Below are 26,152 nucleotides of genomic sequence, written 5' to 3'. Positions count from 1 at the left end.
GCCTGTGTTTGAGATGGTTTTCTTCTCTGGGGTGATAGTGGCCATAGCAATACAGACCCCTGGGTGACTCCATTTGGCACTATCTGTGCTGGCTGTGGGGGACTGACATTGTCAGATCTCTCATGGGCTTGAGTTCCCATGGTTTTTCCCTCAGGTTGGTGGAAAGCTCTCCGCTACCACCAACACCATGACAGCTCCCGTGGCAGGGATTCTCCTGGGAGTTAGCACACACAGTATTTATACTTCTCAGCATCATCACAGAGGCCTGAACCTCAGATCGCTGGTCACAGCACCCTAAACCACAAAATACTCAGTTCTTGAAACACCTCCTAATGCTAATGGATTTCATTCTGTGCCATGGAGAATATGGGATATTGCTATCCCATACTGACCCCTCAGCTTCATTCTCATTCACTGCCACCATCCAGCATTTCTTCCTGCCGTGAGTTTCTGATCACAATCCCTCTCTCTAGCATCACAACAGGTATCATATGTCATTTCACTCACTAGTGAATAAGGTATCATATGTCATTTCACTCACTAGTGCATAACTACAGCGAGCTACCAGAAGAATTCATGCAGTGTGGAAGGATTTTTATAAACTTGCTCTGCTGATGGCTGCAAGAGATATTGCTGCCAGCTGAGGATACCTTACCTGTAGAGACCTGGCAGATTTCCAGGCCCTTTGTTCCCTCAGTAGAGAGGGATCAAGCACACTGCATCTCCTGATAGCAATGGTGATCTTGTGCAGTCAAGATAAAGCTGGTAAATCAAAGAGCCTATTTCTTTTTTCTCTCTTTTTTTTTTTTTTTTTTTTTTCTTCCCCTTCTTCACTCTCATGAGTAAATAAGACACAAGTATTTTGGTGCTGCCAGCATGAATGTGATGTCAATTCAAAGGCAAAGTCTGCTCAGCCCTTTTTTGGTGTCCACAGTAAATGAGAGCAGCTGCTTGCTTCTGCTGCATGATGCTTTCCATTTCATCTGAGCTTCAGGACTCTGTGAACATCAAAGCCAACAGTATTCTGCATCAGTCCCTCCCCCTGGAGAAAGAAAACAAGTCTTATCCCCTTCTGGCTCATTAGGGTATGTGGTTATTTTTTGCTTTTAAAATCTTGCTTGTTGCGGATTACACATCACACTCACCTTCACCTGCAGAGCCAAGACTCTGTTAACATTTAGCTGTGTAGAAATTCAAGCTGCACATGTGCGTGTTCTACAAAACATAACCATGTAACTATTTCTCTGTATTTTATCAGCTATAGTCCTGCCTGCCATATTTGGTCTCCCTGTCTTCTGAGGGAAAGCATTTTGGGGATGGGACACACTTGTTTCATCTACAAACAGTGTAAGAAAAAGTTTCAGCCCTAAGGAAAACAGGAATGTCTCTTTATTGAGTGCATATTAAAGTTAAGTTTTTGTTGAAATAAACAATCATAATGTACTAGGCCATACAGCTTTGTTTCATTTGTTGGCTAGACCTTAGCCATCGATGAAGGATATACTAATGTAATCCATTCCCATGTGTGCCAAAATTCACACAGTTACCATTTTATAACTGTTTATAACAAAGTCAGTTTGTCTTAGAACTGGAGCTTCAGTTATTAGATAAGCACGTACTAAATAGATAAGAACAGAGTTTTGTTAAAAATATTATTAAAGAGTAATTAAAAAAAGTTTTGTTTTAGCCATATCATGTGCAACCTTAAATCCCCCAAAATTATGAGATTGAACATTTTAATCCATGATTAGCAGGGTTTTTTCTTTGGCAATATGAAAATTCATAGAAGTTTTAGATTTTAGGATGAAATATATTTTTAAATAGGCATGCACAATGATGCAAACAGGGAGCATCTGGCTGAAAGACAAAAACAAAAGGGGTAAACAATGGCCCACCAGGTGTTAGAAAAAGAGAACATTACCAAGAAGAGGCCTCAAAAAAAACCCAACACAACCCAATCAACAACAAACAACCAGGTTCAACCTCTTGCTTAAAGCAGTGCTAATTTTGATCAGGTAACAAATACTAATTTCCTTCAGGCCTAGTTTTGAAATTTAACATATAATAATAGAATTACCAATATAGCTCATCATGATCCATGATGAAATGACACAGCTTTTTATTTCAGGTGTCTGTAATTCTGTTAGGAAGAGAGCAACAGAGAAGGTCCAATAGGTTTGGCTTGACAATGAAAAAAAAAAAAGTCCTACATGCAGCAACAAAGTAATTTTCTTTCCCCAACTCTTCTCTATTCCTCTCTTCCTAACTATTCATAGCGATATAGATATAACATTACAAGCCACCTGTGACACCTGTCAGTTCAGGGCAGTGTTAGGTATGAAGTGAACTCACTTCAAAGAGAAATGAGGATTTAAGGTTAGTATTTGGAACATGATGCAAACAAAGAGGTCAGAAGGGATACCACAGAAGTCACTGTCAGCAGGAGAACAGCTAGTACAAGAGCACTTCAAAATAACACCTCACTGTATTTACAATCAACTATTTGACTTAGTACTTTATCTCAATGAAAGCTTTGTATTCTGTGTTAGTTATCACCAAAGCATTGTAATTGCAAAGCCTTTGCATGAGAGTCATACTATATAGCTCAAGGCAATTCTACTGGGTCAGGCCTGGTAGCAAAGACAAAAGAAAAGATCACATTTATCTTTTTATTATCAATACTTCCAGTGAAGCTTCAAGACCCAGTTCAGACCACCGAAATGACAGAAGTCTACCCAGCCATAATTAATTTTCTGATGGTAAAGGAAATGCAAACAGCAAGGGACTACTAGCAAAATGCATATATCTTGGTCCGCTTACCTATAAAAATCTACCCAAGCAAGGATGTTGAGAGAGCTGAGTCAATCATGGCATTACCACCAACCTCCTTAAAGACCTTTGAGTGTGAAGCTGGAAAACACTTAATTGTCAAAACCATTTGGCAGTTTCATCAGCCCTTTAGATCAGTCTAGTGTTGCTATCAGAAAAACCCCAACAAACCCATAATAGAAGTAACTGGTTTCATATCTCATTTCTGAATACAAGAATGGTATCATTCTTTCTAAACCCTATGCCCCAGTCTCCTGTTAAGAATTGCCTCTGGGGTTGCAGGAAGTCCAGGACACAGAGAGAAGGTCCTGAGAAGACTACGTTATGATTTTGAATTCCAAAATTTTGATGCAAGAGTTAGAACAGAGTACTGTTTTTCTCTCATCTTCCTTCAAGAGAAAGGCCTTTGTAAGGTAGGATACTTGGTACTTGAGTGACCATTGAAGAAAGGCAAGTCAGTTTTTCTTGTGGCAGTGACACAGGTAGTACTGTTAAATAGGAAACAGTAGAAACTTCATTGCTATAGAACCCCTTATTCTGGAAGAGGGAAGAAACAGAAGAGCATGCTTTTAGAAAAGGACACCTGAACATTGCACTCCTTACCTGTTCCAAAAGGGAATTAAAATTAAATTTTGGACAGTTATAAGTAATATACCTTCCCCTGTCCTGTTTCTCCCCTCCCGGCTCCCCCTCTCCCCAGCTGACAGGAAGAAGTGCTGGGCAGCACCAGCCAGCTTTAGTCTACAGGAATGATAGATAGTACTCTCTGCAAAAAACTCAAGGCATCAGTGTAGAAACCCTGCTGTAGCACAAATAACTCATTCAGCTAGCAAGGTCATCAATAGCTAAAGTCATACCCACTAGCTATATAGCCAATACATTTGCATTACTGTTACAGCAGTAAGGACACAAGGCACAGTCTCTTTCAGCAAGTTATACTCACTTTATTATGCTCTTTGAACAGGAAGTTTACTATAAGTCAGTAGCTCTGGGACACTGAACAATTAGGATTTGTGTTATGCACACACTATTACATCCATTTTCATCCTAAACAGTTTAAATAAAAAAAAAAACCCTCCTAGAAAACCACTCATTAGATTTGTCAAAACAAACATTTTCTGAGCAATTCACAGCAAGCCAAATATCTTAATAAAGAAATCCACATGAGAAGAATCAAATAGTGCTCCCAATGAATAAGCTGAACAACATCAATGAAGGCTTAGTCATATTCACATATCTCCAGTTACATCCTTTCATACACAAGCATTGTTCATGCACCTCAAAGATTTCATAGAAACCCAGACACTAGCAGTTATATTAGCTTTGATTTCTACAGTATTTGTAAGAGATTTTGCCCATACTTTACTTTTTTTTTTTAAGTGTTTTTTTTTTTTTTTAAGTCATCTATTGCACGCATATACACTCATCTTTGTTAAATGAGTTTATAGTGAAACTACAAGATATCTTCTCATTCAGAGATTGTCCTGAGCCATTAAATAGCAATGACATATTAAACACAGAAGTAAAGTCCTTCCAGACAGGCCTGTCCACAGATTTGATACAGTAATCTGAATAGAATACCTGGAAACCAACAAGTGATGGCTGCAACTCTGACAGCTATGAGATTTACTCAGATGGCTTTTGCAAGATATCAGTAATAGGAAGAAGCTGAACTGCATTTTCACATGCCCTAGCTGCATTTACGTTTTGTTTTTCAGCCAAGGCTTGTTAGAACTAAAGAAATTGCAGTAATAATCGAAATGCAGTTGCTTCTCACCCATCCCTCCTATGAGGCTAATTTAAGAACCTGAAAGGGTCAGCATGCAGATAATCTCAACATTTTGTTCCTCATAAATAGTAATAAAAAGCTGCACAATTCTGAATGGCATAATATATTTCAGGATGATAAACACTTTAACTGAAGTATCCAAGATCTTATGTCAAACCATAGAACAAACCAGGAGTTTGTACAAAGTATTATCAGTTATTATAAATCCTAATTGTTCCATGCTCTTGGCAGTGTGAGATGTAAAAGTGGAAGCACTTCAAAATATCACCTTGTTCTTATATTCCTCTTTGAGTTGAATATGTTCCTGCGTTTTGAGAAATTCTGTTTGATTGGTTGTGCAGGTTGGTATCCTTGTATACAAACCAAACATTTCCTCCCCATAAAATCATATTAAGCAAGCCAAACACCTGTACGTTAAGACAAAAATGTGAGACTAAGGGTGTGTTTGTTTGTGGGTTTTTAAAAAACAAAACAAAACAAAAAACAACCCACCAGAATATGGCAAGCCAGAAACAACCACTATTTTTGGCATCACTTTGATTTGGACAAGAAATTTCCACATGCTTTAGAGTATTACAAGCTATTTTAACAGGCTTATTTGGAAATCAGATAGTCAATTTACTCTGTCCTTTGCATGGAGTGACACAAGTTCTTTTCTGTCACTCAGCACCTCTGCATATGCACATCCAGAGCACATGGTTAAATATTACTGGGCCAAGGAATAACTGCCAGAGTTTTGAAAAGCAGAATTCACTAGGAAGATCGTGAAATAAGGCTCATTTGCGCTGCTGTGAAGAGTTCTTTCTATGAACATGGGCTTTATATCATCGTATTACGAGGATCCTCTATTTGATGTATAGAAATTGTCACAGTTGATTAAAAAGCTAGGCTCAGCACTGAAAGGAGAAGCAGGAAGCACAGTGTTTCCTCCTTACTTGTATCAGTCAATGAACCACTTGGGTGGCTCAGTAACATATTTTAAGGTGCTCTTGGCTGCAGACAGAAATAATATAGAGACTCAAATGTGTCTGGAAATGCTGCATCTAGCAGCTCCAGAGACAGATCCTACAAGTTGTTTCTCTTCATTTCTTTGAGGAAACAAGTTTTTTTTTAAAAGAAAAAAATTAGGCAGTGTTTTACCATAGTATTAGTGGGCCTGAATAACTGATAACCCATAAAACCATCTTAACAAATAAAGCAACACACACAGTCAGTAGAACAGGGCTCTCAGGTGCCCTCGGCTATTTTTTAACATATTTATTGTACCCATATGGCAGAAGGCGTACCTACCACAGACACATTCAGAGTTCCCATGCTGGTTACAGAAACAAAATGACAGGTTGTTCCTGGTGCTTTGCAAGATTCAATTCCTGGAATAACGCTTGCCCCCGTGGACATTTTGATGTCAGCAAGAGCTTTTGCCCAAGCAAAAGTACTGACCAGCCACAGAAAGGCTGTTATGACAGTGATAGCCAAGTCCTACAGAAGAGAAGGACTCATTATTAGGTTAAAAACTTTTACACGAATGTACATAAGAGCAAAGCAGAGACAGTCTCAATTATATCACCAAAATAATGACATCAGTGCTAATTTAACAAGCGAATTTAGCCATGAACAATGCTTTAATTACAACACAAGTTATATTCTGTGTTGATAAGCAGCTACAAAACTGTATGCCTTCTGCATTTACCAAGCATAAGCAATCTTATCCTTTGTAAGAAATCAGCCTCTAAAATCAGATGCCTAGCACCTATGATATAAAAATTTATAGTAAAACGGGGTGACAGGGGACAAAGAGCAGAGGATTTAAATCTGAATTGCTGATATGCAAAAATTTAGCTTGAAAGGTCACTAGGCTTGTTTCTGGGCATGCTCTGAAGTTTCTCATTCTAAGGATCAGGGCTTTGGTATTCAAGGTGACTAAAATTCACAAGATAACTACTTCCCTCTGCCAGTTGCATCTGCACAGCAGGTGCTCTACATAGGGAAAATTCCCAGGGACTAATAGCAGAGGTTCCACCTATGGAACAACTGTATATTCAAATACATAATACAAAAGAAAAGTTGTGGTGAAGACACTCTTCATCTGAGAAGGTGGAACTTCATTCCACTCTGCTTCAATAACTGTATAAGGTATGATGCTATGGATGTTCAAAGGCCTTGGGTCCCCTTTTCTGCTTGAGTTGACTCGTTTGAGATACTTGTTTTCATGCTCCATCTAACTTTTGGAACTACTGAATATTAATCATTTATTCAGATATTATTGTATTAGCAGTATTTCTCATCTCTTTGTGGTTTCAAAGTAAAAACATTAAAGTATCTTCGTATTACTTACAGTTAGTGGAAGCTTGTTGTTTTGCCGATACACATGCTTATATCCAATATATACTGTGAGGGCAGCAATGCAGTAGAGGAATACCAACACTGCAAGTGTAACAAAGAACTGTGCAGAAGAGGAGAAGTTGCCCACGAGAGAGATGTCGGTCCAAGTGCCACCACAGTGTTTTGGGTCTGGTGCACTAAATACAACAGTATTCAACCTGCAAAGATTATATTCTTCATGTAGTTAGTGTTTGCTACACAGTGGAAACTTCATACAGTCGTGCTTCACAATAACAGTGCTTCAGCATTCTGGCTGAGGAAGTTTACTCTAAAAGACAATTTATATTTGTATGGTGTATCAGTTATACAACACGAAGATTTGTCAAGATATCTGAAGATTGTTCCCAATCCTACATCGAGATAGGCAGTATCAACTTCAGGGAAGAATCTTAATCTTAACTTTAGAGCAACTGACGGAAGAAACCCCAATTTGGAGGGAGACTTAATGACATTATTTTAGAGACTGAAAGTTAAGTGAGGCAATCAGGTCTTAAAAAGCACCTCATTGCATTACAGCTACAAGAAGAGGCAAGCACAGAAGTTCAGTAAAACCTGTGTGACTAGCAGCAACCACTCAGTGACCACCACAGAATCATTACAGAATCCCACTCTCCCCTCCAAGTGCTGGTACAATGCTGGGGTTTGCAACCAAATTCTATACTTCTGTAGTAGTTTTTACTAGCTGGCCTCTGAATCCGTTTCTGTACTTACACCTATGCTTATTGGACACATATGGAACACCAACTCTGTTATCACAGCTGCACAGTTACAAGTGCAAAGAGGAAGCCTTTCTTCTCATGCTCCAGGAAAGGAGTTTGTGTCTACAAAAGCACTCCAATGACAGTTTAGTATTTAGGCTTTTTATGTACCCAACATCCTCACCAAGACCATAGTGGACTAAACTGAAAAGTCAGTATTTTTCATTCAGTTTTTAAACAAAAATATAATGTCACATTCAAAATAATCTGGGCCTCCAAAGCAACTACAAATTGGTGAATAAGTAGGCTTTTAAAATAAATTGCATTGTATTTCTGTCATGGTTTAGGCCTGGTTTGCAGCCAACCACAACGCAGCAGCTCTCTCTCCCATCCCCTCCGGCAATGAGAAGGGACAGAGAGCCAGGCTTGGGGTTCAAGATAGGACTGGGATGGGGAAAAAAATTCCCATTTATGATCATGAGCAAGAGGCAGACTCGTTAGGGGAAGGAAAAAAAACCCATACATTTATTACAGACACTAACAACACATAACAGAGTAGGACAGTGAGAAGCATTGCCACATCTTGAGAACACCTTCCCCCCATCCCTCCCTTCTTAAATACGTTATCGCAGAGGCGCAGCCGATTGGCTCAATTTCCCAAACAGAAGTGGAGCTGACTTGAAGCTGGGGGAGCTTCGAGAAGCTTCTCACAGGGGGCCGCCCCGATAGCCCCCTCCCCTGCCACCAAAAAACTCCACCACTCACTCAACCTAGGACAATTTCTTATTAACTATCATCTGTAGCATTTACGCACTGCTAGAATAGAGCTTAGGGTAGAGTGATACAAAGCAGTAATACAGTCCACTGCCATTTCTACCTACTTCTTCCTATAGGGCACTGACAAACACTATGCTTTGAATAAATGCAACAAAATATTTATTTATTTATTGCTACTACAGAGCAAGCCAGAGGTTTCACTTGTTCATTCAGTTTTATACAGTAAGTACATATGCATAGGGTGACAGATGAGGAAAAAAGTGAATAACAAGTAATTAGTGTATGAGTGACAACTGAAGAGCTAACACTCACCTGAATGGATAAGCAAAAGCAGCTGTAACTGTTTTGTTTACCGCACCTTTGCAGGAAACTAGAAGGGTAGTTTCACCTCGAAAGCCTCCACATGTGGCAAAAGCAAAGATGGAAAAAATCTACAGGGATTGATACACAGACATATTAATGCACACCTCTAAAACTCCAAGGAAATAAACTCAACATTTAACTGAAACAGCTAATGAAGGCAAGAAATAAGGGACAAAGTTAGCAATAGTAAAGTATGATGTAGTGTCAAGAGATAATGAAAGCATTGAGTTTCTACAATACAAAAACATGAGCAATAGCACTAGTAAAAGCCAGTTTGAAAGTTCCTTTTGTTTATATTTTTCTTAGTTCTACAACAAAAGTTTTTTGTTTTCTGTTGGGTTTTTTTTGTGTTTTTTTTGTTTGTTTTTTTGTTTTTTTTTTTTTTTTTTTTTGTTTTTTTTTTTTTTTAATTTTATTTTAATGCTAACATCAGCACAGTACTTCCTGCCGTTGGTAAAGGAAGTATTTTTAGGAGTCTCAGACATCCGTAACTGTAGATTAAAATAACTAGAATATACATACTCCAAATATTGCACAGCAGCTTGACTCCAAGTAGCTCTTGTTTTCCCCTTGTTCACTAGCAAAACCCTAACCCCCTGATAATCAGAACATATAACCCACAGCAGCACAAGCTACTATGACAAGCTGGTAATTAAACACATAAATTTTATGTATCTACAGAAGCGTTTTGTTCCCTCGCAATCAGAGTGGCATTGTGTTGAACACCCACCACCAGTGACATGAAGCAAGGAGCAGGCAGCCCATCAGCACACACCTCTCCAGGCCCCACCAGCTAAGACACAGGAGCAAAACCATGCCTGGGAAAGCAGAAGAAACAGCCCCACAAGGAGAAGAAGTCTTCCCCCTGTGCCTCCCCAGCCCCACTCACCCACTCGAGGACCTTAATGAAGCCCAGGGGCTCCAGGAGCAAGCCACAGTCCATCCTCAAGCAAGCCACCCTAGGCAACACCAGAACAACCAGCAAAAACCCACACCACCACCTGTTCATAGCTGCTGCCTTGCGCAGGCACCTCCCTATAGGGCCAGCCCTTGTGCTCCGCCCTGCCACACCCCTGCCGCACCCACTTACCTGACACTAGGCTGGCCCCACCCACAGTTGCCTCAAATCAGAGGCCAGCCTCAGGGGGAGGGGAGAGCCCCTCTGTGTGGGGTGCGTGCCACTGCCACAGAGGACCTTGTCTGTGGGCTGGGGAAATGGGGCAGTAACTGTCACAGGAGGGAAGAGCTCCAGCCATTTTGTGGAGTAAGGCAGTGGTGATATCCCTCCTTCCCAGGAGCCTGAAGGGGCTGCGATGGGCTGAAGCTAGAAGGTGCCACCGCAGCAACAGCCATAATTGCTGCAGTGCCAGGGCTGTGTGTCCTCCTGGGCAAGCCTCAGGAGGAATGGAAGGTAGCAGGCAGAGGACAGCATGCTTTGGAGGATCATCTGTGCCATACCTTGATTTAGGGTTAAGTGATTTTATTAGCAAACAAGGCAGAGGCTCTTGAAAATGCACGTACGGTGGAAGCTTGCTGAAATATCATAAACCACATTTGATTTTTTTAAGCTTTAAATCGCTTTTGTGGTTGTACTCTATTGTTGGTAAGTTAATCTTCAGTGAAACTGAAGAGCTAAAACTCATGCTGAAGAAAATTTGAGGCCTGTGGGGGGGGCTGCCCTCCTCCCTGACTGGAGAGCACGGCTAGCCAAGGCAGCAGACACAGCCCTCGCTGCAGCAGTTTTATGGTTCTGCTTCAAGATCTCCTTGAAGCTTCTTCTGGGATTGCTAGGGAACTCCTGGGAACCCTCTGTGAAACATCAGGGTGTCTGGTGCTGCTCTTGGGAAGGGATAGTTAAGGGATGCTGTGGCTGCTTCTAGCAAGCTCTATAACCTGTTCCTGGCCAACGAGTGTGGGGAGGTCTTGTGCCAGCTGAGCCCTGTTATGGCTGCCAGGTGCCAAGGAGATGCCGAAAGAAGTGCAGCTTCTAGGTATAGTGGGTGGGTGCAACAGTTTGTGCAGAAGAGGGCCAGCAGCCTTCACAGAGCAACATATGCATGCTCAGCCATGGTGGTGGTGTGCTGCGGGTCATGGTCCCCAGCGCAGTCTGGATCATTTGTCCCTGGTGCATCAGAGGCCTTGGCCCAAACTGAGCTGCTGAGGGATGGTGCAGATCTCCAGTCCTGGGGCTGGGGAGGGGTGCCTGGGGCCTCTTGCTGGGGCTAGGGGACCCAGGCCCGTTGCCCACAGGAGGTGTGCATAGGTGGAAGGTGTGTGTCGCCAGGAGCTGTGGGAGGAGCTCAGCAGCCTACACCGCATCAGAGATGATGAGATCAACCAGCTGATCTTCTCTGAAGCCCTGCAGCTTTAGGAAGCTGAATCCCCTGCATTCCTATAGGAGGTGCAGGTGGAGTCTGTGCTCATCAGGTTAGGAAATGGAGACTCCCATGATGGTGAAGGCTGGAAGCCTGTGACTCCTGGCACCAGGAGGGTGGCTGTAGCTGTAGATCTGCAGCAACAGAACACTCAGTACCCTAGTAACAGACAAGGGGTCAGGAGCTTTCTCCAATGAAGCCTCAGTGCCAGCTGAGCCTGAGCTACACAGGAAGACCAGGAGGAAGAGTTGACTGACAGAAGAGGGAAACTTCCTCCTGCATGGGATGGAGGCCCCTGCCTGCTGACTAGGGAGGTTTGCTGCTCACCAGGGGCTTGGATCCAAGATATTGTGGAGAAGCAAGCTTCAAACTATTAATCATTGCTGCTCTTCCACATGAGCACCAATAATGTTGCCAGGGAATACCTGGAGCATTAATTGTTTTGGGGTGTGGTCAATATCTTGGGGCCCAGGTGGTTTTCACCTCAATTTTCTCAGTGAGGAAGAAGGGCTTGAGGAAGAGTGAAAAGATCCTGCAGGTCAACAATTGTTTGTGCAGCTGGTGTTGACAAAGAGGATTCAGCTTTTATGACCATGGAACCCTCTCTGAGGACTTAGGACTATTAAGAAATGATGGGATCCACCTGACCAAGTAGGGAAAAAGCATCTTTTTCAACAGGCTGGCCAATCTGCTGAGGAGAGCTTTAAACTAGGTGTGATTGACTGGGCACGAGGGAAAGAGATGATGATGTGTATTAAGTGAAGAAGTGGTGGACTGGTTTGGTAAGCAAAGGGTATGTGATGACATGATTTCAAGGAGAGACTTTGAAAAGAAGAAAGCAGGGTAGAAACTCCCCCCAGGTGTATGTATGTATGCGTATAAGGAAATGCCTACAGAACAGCATTATGGGAGAAGCTCTCATAGCTTTTCTGGGAAGTCAGCATGAGGGAAAGCTTGTCTAACGTGTCTGTATAGTAACACACACAGTATGGGAAGAAACAAGAGGAATTTGAGGTCTGTGTGTAGTTGCAGGTCTATGATTTCATTTGGATGATGGGGACAGCGTGGGATAGCTCATGTGACTGGAGTACTGCCATGGATGGATACAGGGTTCTTAAGAAGGACAAACCAGGATAGTGAGATGCCCTTTATGTGAGAGACCGGGAATGCATGAAGTGCCTTAGGATGGGTGATGAGCCAGCTGAGAGTTTATAAACTCTTATAACGAATAGAATAGGCTCCTTGATTATATGAAAATGACATCACTGATACTTCAAAATACAATTAATAATTATTACTGATTCTATTAATTCCCGTATCTATAAATAGCTTTTAAATCTGATGTATCTGTAAGCTTAATAACATCACTACTAAGATAGATATTAATGTATGAGCTTGCTGTTAAAATCAATTTACAGATTAGTAGCTAATTAATTAGAAATTATGACTGGTTGGCCTCTGTATTGGAAATTTCCAAGAAAACGTATTTGTGGCACACCCAGTGAAGAGTGTACCGAAGGGCAAGAGTACCAGCATGGCTACGTGTAGAGCTTTTGTTGGTGGAGTAAGGCCATTCTGCAAGCACTCAGGGAGCTGCGCGCAGGATGCCACACCTTCCAGGACTCTAGCAAAGTGCACAGGTATCGTCAAGCATATGCTAAATTTAATTTTTAAAATGTTGTGTGTCCTGGTTTGGGCTGGAATAGAGTTAGTGTTCCTTTTTGGTAACTAGAATAGTGCTGTGTTTTAGATTCAGCATTGGGTTTGGCATCAGAAGAATGCTGATAGCACACTGATGTTTTCAGCTGCTGCTGAGATTTCAGGGACTCTCCAACTCCCCATGTCCTGCCCGTGCACAAGTACACAAGAAGCAGGGAGGGAGCACGGCCAGAGCACCAGACCCAAATTGGCCAGTGAAATATTCCATATCATGTAACGTCATGCTCACTATTTAGAGGAGGGGTGGTTGGGAAGGGTCTCTCTCGCTTCCAGGATTGCAATTGCAGGATCTTGGTATTTCGGGATCGCTAGCTGGGAACGGGATGGATATTGGTCAGTGGGTGGTGAGCGATTACACTGTGCACTGCCCATTTATATTTCTTATTGCTGTCATTGTTTTCATTTTATTACCATTATTAAACTGTTTCTATCTTAACCCGCAAATCTCCTTTTACCCCTCCAACTCCCTCCCCTATTCCTAGGTGGGTGAGCGGCTGCGGGGTGGTTGGCTGCCAACCAGGCTCAAACCACGACATTGTGTCGTCTTAATTCTGTCATGAGAGTAGAGCACTCCCAGATGTGTGCGGGCTTTTGAAGCAAAAAAATGATTAGCCACTCCTTGAAGCAGGCTACTAAAACACTCTTAGTACTATTAGAAATCACAGCAGGGTATCACAGGAATGGGAAACCCCAAGGTGGTAAGAGGGGCCTAAACCACCAGCCTGCAGATCGACACCTTTCATTTTCAAATGAAGGTGACAAGATCTGTGAGGGTCTGGACCTCCTGTGTGTGCTCTGGCATGGTCTTGGATACAGCCTTGAGAAAGTTCCATCTCCTACAAACTCATTGATGTGTTGCACCATCAGCCCTTTAGTACGGCAGGAGCAGAGCTGTCTGCCTGAACCTTCATCCTATGGCTTTGGGGGTGCTTTAGATATGCTCAGCAAATGCTGTCTAAGTACATCCAAGGTAAGATCTAAGAAAATAAATTTAGTTATTATGAATTTATGATTTGACTTTGTAAGATATGTCATTGACTGATGTTGCAAGGGGAAAACAGTAAGATGTGATTTCGGTGCTGAAATTAATCCCTCTTAAATGTAATGGAGTTCAACAGTGGGTGCAAATTAGGGAACAAAACCACAGCAGTGCTATGCAAGTCTCCTAGGGTCTCTTTTATGGGGATATCGCAATGGTACAACTAAAATATGCTTTAGTTTGGGCAGTGCAGGTCTTGTAGGATTAAATTCCAGTGTGGAACTGACAGTAGTTTTTTTGTATTTCATGGTGGTGTTTATAAAGCAGCTGGTGAAATGCCCTCTGATCTTGTAAGGGTCTGTCAGAATTAAATGCACAGTGTCCAATCCAGGAAAACGTACCGTATGGGAGACTATCTATGTTCCTTAGTCTCCATCTAGTACATGAATCTCACAAAACCCCCCTTACGATCCAGACGAGCAGTGCTGAGGGTTCAAGACACCCTGATTAGTTTAGCTGCCTGAATAGCTAGTGCCTTTAAGGAGTAAAATATGAATATAAAAAAAGGGATGGAGCAAGGTAAAAGATGGAATATCTATTTGCTCATCATCTCTACATCCTCCATGCCCAAGCAGAACTGTTCCATACATGTGGCATATAAAGTCTTGGTTCAGTCTAAATGAACCAAGTAACTCCCTGACTCCTATCCAGTATATCTCAATTTTTTTTTTTTCTCTCTGTCTTCCTTCTTCCCCATCTTCTACTTAAACCCTATAAACAATGTATCTCCCTAAAAATACATATAGGCACTTGTTTGATTCCTCTCCTTTTCCACTTGTCAGTTATTTAAAAGCATTTAATTATTTAAAGCATTCTTCAAAAATGCTCTCAGCCCTGATTGATACTTTTTTTCTCCCCCAAGTCTTTTCAGTTGTCAGATGTCTCAGATGGATGTAGTCTGAACTATATACAGTGTTCTAGCTATGGGCTTATTAATTCAAAATTGGAAAAGGCTCTTAATTTTTGACTCCATATAACATCTCTCTGCTGGAGTTAAAAGTATTTTGGAACATTTTTGCTAGTGAATTGCATTCCAAAGTAATATCAAACACTTTAAATATAGATACTACTTCCACAGGGCTAGTTTCATAAGCTGAAACCAATTCTGAATCAAATCTCTGCAAGGAAGAATTTGAGCAGGTAGACTGTATACTGTTTAAGAAAAAGCCCACTACAGAAAAAGAGTTATTTTGCTTGAAAAATTAGTTTGGCTTAGAGATGAAGTGACAGAAGTATAAAAATTATATAACAAACAGGAGAAAGGAGAAATTGGTAATAATGAATATAAATTAGAAGGCAACCTATTGCAGAAAAATGATAAGAAAGCAAATGGACTAAGGGACTGGTATACGGTCTGCAGCCTTGCAGACAGCAGCAATGCATTTTTTTAAAACACAGGAGGAAGAAAAGGGATTATACCAAAGTGAACAGACAGGAATGATGGAAATCATCTAAAAAACAAAACAAAAAACTAAAAAAAGGCAGGAATGGCCAATATTATAGTCTATATATGGGAAAAAGCAGGGAAGTATTAACATGCGAACTGTGTAATAAATCCTTTCCACTCCAGCAGGGCTCAGGGGAGTGTTGAGTCACATTTGCTAAAGCTTTTATATCAGTTGTCAACACCCAGCAACCCCAGTTTGGACAGGGCTGATAAAGGAGCTCTCTTAATATGAACAATGATTGCTGGTCACCTTTGAAACACTGGTCAAGATCCACATGTCTGATGTGGCAATATAGGCCTATCCATTTATCACTAATATGAAGAAAAAAAGATGCCGTGACTGATGCAGAACTCTCTTGATAGAGAACTAAATTACAACAGTATAGTTAATGTCAAGCTACATGGGAGTTAATTTTTGCTGATTAACTGATGCTTAAGCAGTGATGTTCAAAAGACTGAGCCAATAATAGTTGTCACTGTAAAATACTTCTAAATTCTGCAAGGTATTTTGCCTGGTACTTGACTCGAGAAGGATATAAAACTGATGTGAAACACTGATTTAATTAGAAACTGGGTAACTGATAGCTCTTAAACTGAAAATCAGTATTATCAGTGCAAAAATAAAACTAATTTCTCAGTATACCAAGTCACGTTCTTTGGAAAAAAGGGGGACAAAACTGTGGGGTTTATATATCTGGTCTCATGGTGTCTGAGGAGGCTGTGGGAGAGACCAGTGGGATTCCTGGCTGCCCTGGGAAGACGTGTTGGCAACAGGGACAGCGAAGCGCTGGTGCCCCTGTGCGAGGGGCGAGCGAGCCTCCTCCAGAGCACTGTGCAGCAGCTGTCTCATTTAGTAATGCTTGCGGAAGATTAATTCCAACCATCTGGATGATTGAGGGTCACGGAGAGCTCATTTTCTTAGGCTGAAAGAACTTGGGTGGTTTAGCTTAGCAAAAGAAAGGGTAACTGAAGGTATTACTGCTGACTTGAAGTACATGAGGGAGTAGACGCAGGGAAGGAAGAGATTTATACTAAAAGTTTTATCACAGGGATTACTGCATATAATCAAAGGATATAATTTATGCTGAACATAAAAGTGTAAGTACAAGATTCTGGAAATGTCTTCCAACAGAAGGCACACACTGGATGTTGTTTTAAGAGAGAGTTCAGAATACTTGCAATATTGTTTCTCGTGGTAGCAGTAGAAAAAAACTTGATGAGTCATGAGGTTCTTTTCCCATCCTAATCCCTTATGCAGCCCAAACAAGGATTAATTGAGGGAAGTCCTGAGCTCTGTGTTTATAGATAAAGCAAGAGTGGATGATTAAGCTAATACTTATCTGGCAGGGGAGACACCATTGCACGGGACTGCTCTGTCCACAATGCTGTCTATTCGGCAGGTCTGCTGTAACTTTGGAAATTCCAGGTGCGGAAAGTGCTTTTTTCCCTGCTGTATTAAATAAATCTCACCTGCCAAATGGTTGTCTACAGGTGTCACATGATGTAATAGGCTGCAGTTTCCTGTCCATTTTGTTAGCTGTCTGTTTTCTAGTATCTTTGCATCATTTTATTTGCTTGTGCACTCTGATGTTTTAAATCTTTCAACTTTAGACCTATTAGGATATTCATTATTCTATTTATTTCTCTTTTGGCTCTAATAACAATGCTAAGTTATATTGTTCCATTTCCCTGATTTCTGGGGCACCCCTTTTCCTTGTTTCCAAGACTATGGAAATCACTGTTTAATGTTGCCCTTTGCTAAAAGTCCTTGAGGCATATTTTACTGCATGTGCTATTCATCTACCATATCCAAGCAGGTTTTAAGGTCTGTGGTTAATACTAGTTAGATTTTCAGAGACACAATATAAAAATTAAAAAAAAAAAAAAAAAAATCTATGCATTTTACACTGCCTTTTATTTAATTTATTCTTAGCAGCTTAGTTACTTCTGAACTATTATGTTGCTTATTAGTACCCTTGCTGCCTTGAATTTTAATTTTCTAGTGCTACATGTGTAAAAATTCTTGTTATTCTCCTTGATCCCCATGGAAGCCACTGAAGAGCAGGCAGTAATGTTCCCTACTCCCCACATTTCTGTGTGCATTTCCTCAGGGCAAGAGGGAAGGCAGACCTTCCCAGAGATGCAGTAGCTCCTCTGGATGATGCTTCAGAGCAGAAGTTTCTTGTCGCTGCTCTTGTGTCCCAGGCAGTGTGATTTCCACAGGGGATCTCAGTCTAAAAAGGAACACCGTGGCTTAATTTTCACAGCTCATCACTTCGTAGGTGTTAACTAGGTAGCTGTGGGACCTACCCTGTACAGTATGCTGTTACGTGCCTTGTTCTGTAAATACACCTTAGAAAGTCATCGCTGAAGACAGAGTTCTAGAACATAACAATTAACTGTAAAGCATAAAGAATATGGTGTATGCACTTGGAAGAAAAATTCTAAGTCACACTGTAGCCTTAAGAATCTTCAGCCTGAATTAATTTAGTTGCTTACTGGAAGGGTTTTAGCTGGGAGTGCTGGGTGGCTGCAGAGCTGTGCAGACAGAATCCTGTTGTACCATCTAGTGGCATTTTGTGATAGCGCACACTATGGAAATAACCCATTTTCAGTGTAAGGCGGTTAATGTTAATTTATTAATTTATATTTGGCATCTGTGAAACCCAACATAATTTATTGGATGAAAGGAAGACATTAAGAATGCCGCAGATGCTGATTTGAAGTGGAAAGTATGGAGAAAAGGTGATAGAACCTGTTCTCTGCTGCAGCCAGACCACTTAAGCTTGGTGTGGGTTATCAGTAGCATACCTGAATATACATTAGTCTCACTAAAGCCTAGAATTTACTACTACATGTGATCTGTGCCTTATGACAAAGAACAACTCTGTAGTGCTATTATTAATTTACTTTTTGATGAATCTAGAAATCAGAAAACCCCTTCTCTTTCCCTTCCCTCCATTTCCTGGCAGCAATCTCTCAGAACTAACGTAGTAGGTTCAGTTTTGACCATATCGTGCCACTTTCAGGCAATATCTGTCCATCACACTTCAGCCTACCACTGTGTTTTCTAGTGCTTTATGTGCTGCTTGGTTGACACTGACAGTTAAATAAACATACTCCATCCATGGCTGCACTGTTCTCTGCAGAAGTTTATACTGTCACATATTTGAACTGATCAGGACAAAAAATAAACACATGGATACGTTTTTTTTTTTTTTTTTTTTTTTTTTTTGTTTTTTTTTTTTTTGTTTTGTTTTGTTTTTTTTGTTTTTTTTTTTTTGTAGCAAATAGGTGCACAAAATCTTGAGGTAGTTTGGGGCAACATCCCAGAAATGTTCTGAACACAAAGAGCAGAAGAATTTGGCTCCCAGCAGAAAATGCAGGGTAGGACAAAATCCCTTGGGAGCTCCCAAGTGTACAGAATAGGACTCCTGAACTGGACTGAAGATCAGCTCAGTTCTATATACCAGTTGCAAAGGGCCCGTTGTAGCATTCTGACTCTTAGAATTAAAGAAGCTTTAAAATGTGTCTGTTTATCTGATGGATGGATAAAATGCAGCATACACTCTGCATGCTGAACTACTGCTGTTATGCTGCTGTGCAGCTAATGCTGCTATAAAAAGTGTTTGCATTTCTAACCAAACCTCATTAGAAGTTTATGTATAATTAATTATAGAACTAAGATGAATACATTACTTTTTTTTTTCTTCTTTATTTTTCTTGAAGGTTCCAGATTTCCCAACTGTTGACAAAGGATGTGTTAATGACATCATTATGAAGTTCTGTTGTTTACTGTTTTCTTCAACAAGTAGTAATTTTATTGACTTTGGCAGAGAGATCAGTGTTTTGCATGATTTCAATAGATTTTGTGACACAGAGGCATAATATAAACCAAGATGTTCCAGAATAAACAGGACTATTACTACCAGATGGAAATAGTCCTGAAGCATTATTGGACTTGAAAAAACAAAAACATTTTAGGAGTCAGCTTAACCATCTTGAAAAACAATATCCAAGTATAAAATACTGGTTTTTGAGAAAATAATGGAAGGATATAAATAGTAATTATTTCAGATCTTGCTACTTTATTGTCTATGCACATATTTAGAATATGCTAGTCTTTAAAAGACATGCCAACACACTTGAGTTAGTGAGCTAACTATGCAAAGTAATTTGAATCTGAAATGAGATATTTCTGATTATAACACAAACCAAGGCTGCTAAAACTCAGAAGATATTCTGGCAGCAAACTTTAATATACATGAACTTAGAGACAGTAGATGTTGGCTGACCTTAATTGTAGAGCTGGTCAAATGATTGTGACTTTCAGATGAATTCTAAATTTATCCTGGTAACAATAGCTTATGCAATCAGTGGATAATGAGCCCTGACACATGACTGGTTTATAACTTAAATCCAGGTCATGGACATCAGGCCACAAAATAAAAATTAATCTATTCAACAGTACAAATATTTCTCATTCTAAATGGTGAGAAAGGAAGTCTTGTGTACTTGGGTAGAATAACTGTATGCAAATACAGATGGTCAAGAAAGTATTATTTGTCTGCCAAATGAGACACAATAGATATTCTTAAAGAGTCTGTTAGGAATTTGGAAGCAATTAAATGCACTGGGTAGACTGTTATCTTTTAGATCACAAACTGAAAAAATACATATGGATTAAATAAAATGCAAAAGCCAATAGGAAGTAAAGTAAAAACTGGAATAGAGGGCATAATAAAATTAAAGTGTTAATATGTTGTTAATTCAATTATTATCTGACTGGATTAAATTTTCTAGAAAACAAAACACAAACCAAACAAGTCTCAAGCAGCCTATGTAGATAAAAAAAGCCTTTCTTAATGTTATTAAATGCAAATGCTACTCAGTGAAATAAAATAGTTTATAAGTCCTTAGTCCAAAAGTTCATAGCCTTCCAAATACAAGGGTGAGCTCTCTTTTTGGTATGAACCAAGAGTTTGTCAAAGTCCAACTTCACATAGAAAAACCAAACTCTTGCACTGTAATTTGGTAGCTATATGTTTAACGTCTTTCCTCCAAGACTGCATCAGCACTTGACATTTAGCAGAAACAAATCGAGTAGGTGCACGGTGACCCCTGGCCTTTTCTTGCTGTGTCGAGTTAGGGAATAAATTTGGCCACTGCTGGTACCTGCCAGTCTCACTGTGGGCTTCAACAGGAGCAGAACTTTTGGCAGAAAGTGGAGCAAATCAGGATACCAGTTGAGAAATAAGATGTTGCAATGTTGCCACATTATCCTAGGAAATCAATATCACAGAGAAACCGGAATAAATGGATCTCCTATAGGCTATCTGACCTTCAAATACTTGCGCTGTGAAAAACTGGCCCTCACAGAAAGACTTTTAAAAATCAGGTTTAAGATTTGCTTTAAGAATTTCTCTACATTAATCTTTAAAAAGTATTCTTATAAAAGCCTTAACAATGTGGTGAGTGGTAGTATAAATGCAGTGTAAAATGTAGTATAAAATACAGAAGAAAAGTTTCCCAAGATGCTTCAGTTGAAGTAAATTAGAAGTGTCTGGGGACCTTCCCAGACATGGAGGCCAGCTGACACGGTGTTATCTGACTCTCTGCTCATAAAGCCTCAGCCTCCAAACCACGGTGGCTGTATGGCTTGTTGGGAACCTTCTCTGAACCATCCTCACTTCTGAACTGTGCCCAGGAATTGTTTGGAAGCATGTCCATGCGTCCAATTCATGCCCTGGAGCGTTTCACCAGTTTGCTGACTGACAGCATTCCAGGGCAGGTGGCTCTCCTTGCCACTCTTGAATTTTTTCATATAGAAGCAGCATTTTTGTGGGAGGACTGGAGCATCCGTAAAGAGAGAAGAAGTTGCCTGGGATTTCCTTCTCGTTCCCTGTTGCAGTGACTCTCATTGCTCTCCCACCTCTCCAGGCGCTTAACTGCTTGTGTCAGTCCTTGCAAGCCTGATTTCTCCCTTCAGCCATCACCTCCCTCCTTCATACCGCCTCCGTTTTTCACAGGATCTCTCTCCTGTTAATCCATTCCAGGGGAATTTTTGCAGCTTCCTGTGATGGGAGATAGAAGGCAGCAGGAGGCTGGCAAGAAGCCAGGCAGAGGAATAATAATACTGCTCCAAACCCATTTTATTGTAAGCATCCTGCTGCACAAGCCATTTCATGAGCCACTCATCACATATGCAAATGAGCACTTTACTTGAAGAAAATTTTGAAGAACAGAAAGCTTAGAAAGAAAGTCTAGGTGGCCTAATTATGTGGCTGCTCTGGGGTCATTTATTTATACTGGTGTCACTGACATTGCAATGTGTCCTTCAGCAAATATGTGCATGTCAGTAGAGCACAGCCAGTAAGACGTGCCTTACCTGTGTACAGCCCTTTAAAGCCTCCAGCTCTGCCGTGATGTAACAGATTACTGTTGTGCTCTCATCTCATGGTCATGGGCTGCTGTGCACATGTGTGTGTATGAACATATAATCTAAAACAACCAAACCCAGGAGTCAGTTCTAGGAACTAATACAGCTTGTGTTTCAGCGCTGGGAATGCTATGTTTTGACTAGCTTCCTGGGGATTTTTCCAGTAGTTGGTTTAATCGGTCTTGCTGGTAGCCTGTCGGCCCCAGGCAGCATTTCAATAGTGTGAATTAGTGAAACATAAAGCTGGAACAACCTCTGAGGGCCATGGGCAGCATGGGCAACAAGACTGTCCTAGCTTGGCTGGTTCTGCAAAGGTGTAAATCCACTGTTATTTCCTCCCTTCATCCCTTCTGCACTGAGCATGCACCAAATTCTGGGCTATGCGTAGTGCCTAAAAATTCTACCTTCTCCATGCTTTCCTGTTAACATCCAAGAGAGAGGGTTTGAGTATTTTTTGGAGCTCCTTCAAACAGGTATATATAGACTTGGCGCATAACATATGCGCACATAATCTACATTGAGCTATAAATTTCAAGCACCTGATTAAAATGCATATTGTTAATGGAAGGCAGAATTTAGGGCCCAAGTGTTTCGACAAAACCTTCTGTAAGATGGAGCTTCATTTGATTTTTTCATTAAGTTGATATAAATCAAGAATAACTCCCTGGAAGTCATATCCTAAAAAATGGATGCTATTGAGCATCTCACAAGGAAATAGATAGCTTTAACTGAAGAATTTGACTTCAGTGCAAAAGCATGAAGGTAGAAATCAACCCAAATGAGAGCAATCGTACATGGAGGTGTGTGTTCCTGTGGGAATACTCCACTCTTCTCTGTACACATAAGATAAGGTTCTCACCTGGGCTGGTACTACCAAAACTGGATACAAGGAAGAAATTTTTACAATGAGGGTGGTGAAACACCGGAACAGGTTGCCCAGTGTTCAAGGTCAGGTTGGATGAGGCTTTGAGCAACCTAATCTAGTGAAAAATGTCTCTGCACATGGCAGAGGAGTTGGACTAGATGATCTTTAAAGATGCCCTCCAATTCAAACCATTCTATGATTCTATGAAAAATTATGATCTCTCTAAGTTACATGGATTCATCCTTTCCCACCAGATTTTCTCTGGATGAGACATTATGACAGCCATGAAATGCACTGAGTTGTACAAAAGATCTCCTTTTTTGCTACAGAGCCACTGGTGAATGGACTCTCTCATCAAATCCCATGTGTCACAACTCATTTGAGGCTTGGAGAAACACTTCCCTAGTTTTAGGTATCTTTCCCCTGGTTTGGGGCACTGCCAGAGAACGGACTATAGTGTCAGACAGGCTCCAGGTCTGATCTAGTATGGACATATGTAGGCACTATAAATTTAAAATTCCCTACATCACACTGGTGACCCTCTTCACATGCTCACGGTAGATCAATTCCTCGGTAGCTTTCTTTTTAGTCTCTTTTTGGCAAATGCCCATTGCCAAGTCAGAGGGGTTTAATGGCTTGGCACGAGATTCAAGGGGTGCTAGAGAAGTCCCTGCAGAACTGTGATTGAATGTCAGCAAGCCATTAGCTGAGATTGTTTATTCCATGCTGACCACTTTACTTCCACTTAAACCGTTCCATTAAAAATAATCGTGCTCTTCTGACGGCAAGCGGACAGTCCTCGCACAAGGCTTGCTTCGACGCGAAGCTCAGCAGCTCGCGGCGCAGATCTGCAGGCAGCTCCTGGCTCAGCCCCAGCCCTCCCGGCTGGGAACGCGACTGTGGGCTGGCACATGCCCGAGGCCAGCCTGGAGTGCTGCCTTGTCAGCTCAGACACGGCAATGTCCTTTCACACTCACAAGACCCTGACATGCTTCTGTCCAAAGAGCTCTGCATGCTTGGCAGCCAGCCTGCTTGTGATTTTCCAGTGGCACGTGTTCACTGACTGCTGCCGTTAGCTTTGGCAGATGCAAGGAAAACATTTTGTAACCCTGGAAAATTCCCAGTACTCACACTCCGTCTGACTGGTTAACAACATCCTCCTCCAATGGCATCTCTGGACTGAGAAGCATCAACAGGCTAGAGCCTTAGACAAGAAGGAAGAAAAGCAGGGAGAGAAGAAGGAAAAAGCAAGGACCAATTTTTTCTCTCCAAGAATTTCATTATATTATTTCTTATTCTGAGTATTCAAAATTTAATAGTTGGTCCTCAAAACCGTGCTGGTTTTAAGCCACGCAGTTAGCGTAAAAATCAGGCTCTTGATACAGCTGAGATTCCTTTTCATTTGTCTTCTGATCTCTTACCTTTAGGAGGTGACATATGCCAGCTTTCCCCTGCAGTCTCAACAGCTAGAAACCTGCTTTCATTGTCGTGAAAACCGAGATCCTCACATAATCATATGACTACAGAAACTGGAGACAGAAGTACATTGCATCCCAAGGGACCAGCCATCAGAGTGCTGGCAACACTGCAGAATTTCCCTGGAGACCTCATCCTGCCGTGCTTAATGTCCCAAAGATAATGTACAAAGTCTCAGATGAGCTGAAGGAGCAATCTAAAGGTCACATTCAGCCCTGCGCAATGAACCAGCACAAGTCTATAGATCATGTACCTCTCAAGTAGGACTTCTCCATCCAGGCAATGCTGATATTCATATTGACCTCAAGACTGGATTGAATTTCAGTCCAGGTGTGTTCAGAAGGGCCAACAGCTCTACTAGTGACTGCAAATGAAAGCAAAATCCCAGAACTGGAAAAAGGTTTGGGTTTGAGTTGTCTTTTTTTTCTTTCTTCTTCTTCTTCTTCCTGATAGATCGCATATTTCCCCCAAACCTCTCCTGTGTTCATCAAAAATGGTATGTAATTCAGAAAGTATCTTTTGGATTAAAGTAGTGGTACAATATATACAAAGAAGGAAAAGATATGAAATATTTTTATTAATATGTTATATATTAAAAATAGAAATGTATAAAAATTTTATTTTTACATGTTTTCAATTAAAATACTGTGTTTTGTTTTTCATTTTGAAACCGTGTTTCACACTGAAATTTGCTTTATTTAATAATGAAAATAGATTCAAACCTGATCAGACACAGAACATGTCAGTTTGGATCCAGCAAAACCTTTCAGCTGGGCGTGACTAAAACGTGGTTTATTTCAACTACCATGTTAAAAAAATCACTCCTTGCCATGGGACTCATCTCAGACACTGGCAATGAAGAAGATTGTCCAGGAGCCTGTGGGGAGTCAGGGCTGGAGGCAGCAGAGCCCCCAGAACTGCCCGACGCTGCTGCAAAGTCTCTAGTGATTTTGCTGCTGCAAGAGCTGCTTTTGGCAGACAGGGTCACATTGAGCCCAGCTGCTGCCTCCTGCACCAGCCGGTGCAAGGGCACATTGGTTTGGGCCAGAGCTTGTGCAAAAGCTTGCAAGGGAGCAGGGGGTGCCTCTGATTTTTTCATTCAGCTGGCAGTGCCATTTCTAAATTTCTATGTTAGGGTAAAACACCCAAATGCCCTTGCTGATATCCCTCTCCTGGACATCAGCAGCACCTCACCCAAGCAGAACCTACATCTTTTAGGATGCAGGTTAGCTCTTTTGTCTTATTTTAAGAATTATCACTAAGGAAATGAAAGGCAATAAGAGGTTTGTCAATGTTTGGGGTTTTTTCTCCATTACTTGCACAGACAGATGGAGGGTTTCATTATCTTCTGGGTTCCAGAGCAATTTCAGACTGAAGGTTGTGCCAAGAATTGGATTTTTTGTCCCCATTTAGGTTGACAGCTCTGGGAGAAAGAAGCTTATGCTGTAAAAAGAGCCCTTGTCTACTGCAAAAGTCCGGAAAACTCTGCCTCGGCAGCATGTTTCTGGTGGAAGGTGTTTGTCACAAGTGCTGAGTGGGCATTGTTGGCGTATTTTGCCTCCGTGATGTTTTCCCAGTGCCTTTCTGGTGGCAGGGGACAGTGCGGAGTGCCCCAGCACAGGGTGGGGTGATGTGCCTGGTTGTGGTTTAGCACAAAAATAAAATGCTGAGTGATGGAACATGCTGAGACAGGAAATCACTTATTTCCTTGTGCAGCAGCTATGACAGAAATGTTGATGTTGGATCTTCCCTAGCTGAAAGAAAAAAAGTAAGTTCAACAAAAATAGGGCCTGATTCCTGCATGGATGTGTTGTCACCTCACTCTAGAAGGTGGTTTTCTACAGCCCCTGTGCACAGAGCATCGACGATGCAAGCTGCCAGAGGTGGACAGCTGTACATTTTTCTTCCTTTATCTACAAGATGCACAGCCCTGAGTAAGGAAAAAATACTAATT

At 41.2% G+C, this 26,152-nt stretch overlaps 1 protein-coding gene across 1 annotated transcript; it reads right to left on the bottom strand.

Annotated features, from left to right (window-relative positions):
* Nucleotides 1-4,893: 4,893 nt before the first annotated feature.
* On the bottom strand, nt 4,894-24,494 carry SYPL1 (synaptophysin like 1). The gene is made up of 7 exons (XM_042791873.1): nt 24,452-24,494; nt 23,854-23,926; nt 9,728-9,797; nt 8,788-8,906; nt 6,954-7,158; nt 5,909-6,097; nt 4,894-5,025 (listed from the first exon to the last, which is right to left on the bottom strand). Exons 1-7 carry the CDS (start codon nt 24,492-24,494, stop codon nt 4,894-4,896), a joined length of 831 nt encoding a protein of 276 aa, XP_042647807.1.
* Nucleotides 24,495-26,152: the final 1,658 nt, after the last annotated feature.

Source organism: Tyto alba, unplaced genomic scaffold (genome assembly GCF_018691265.1).
Source record: "Tyto alba isolate M040663 unplaced genomic scaffold, T.alba_DEE_v4.0 Super-Scaffold_2, whole genome shotgun sequence".
NCBI lineage: Eukaryota > Metazoa > Chordata > Aves > Strigiformes > Tytonidae > Tyto > Tyto alba.
This window is presented reverse-complemented; position numbering and strand designations above follow the sequence as displayed.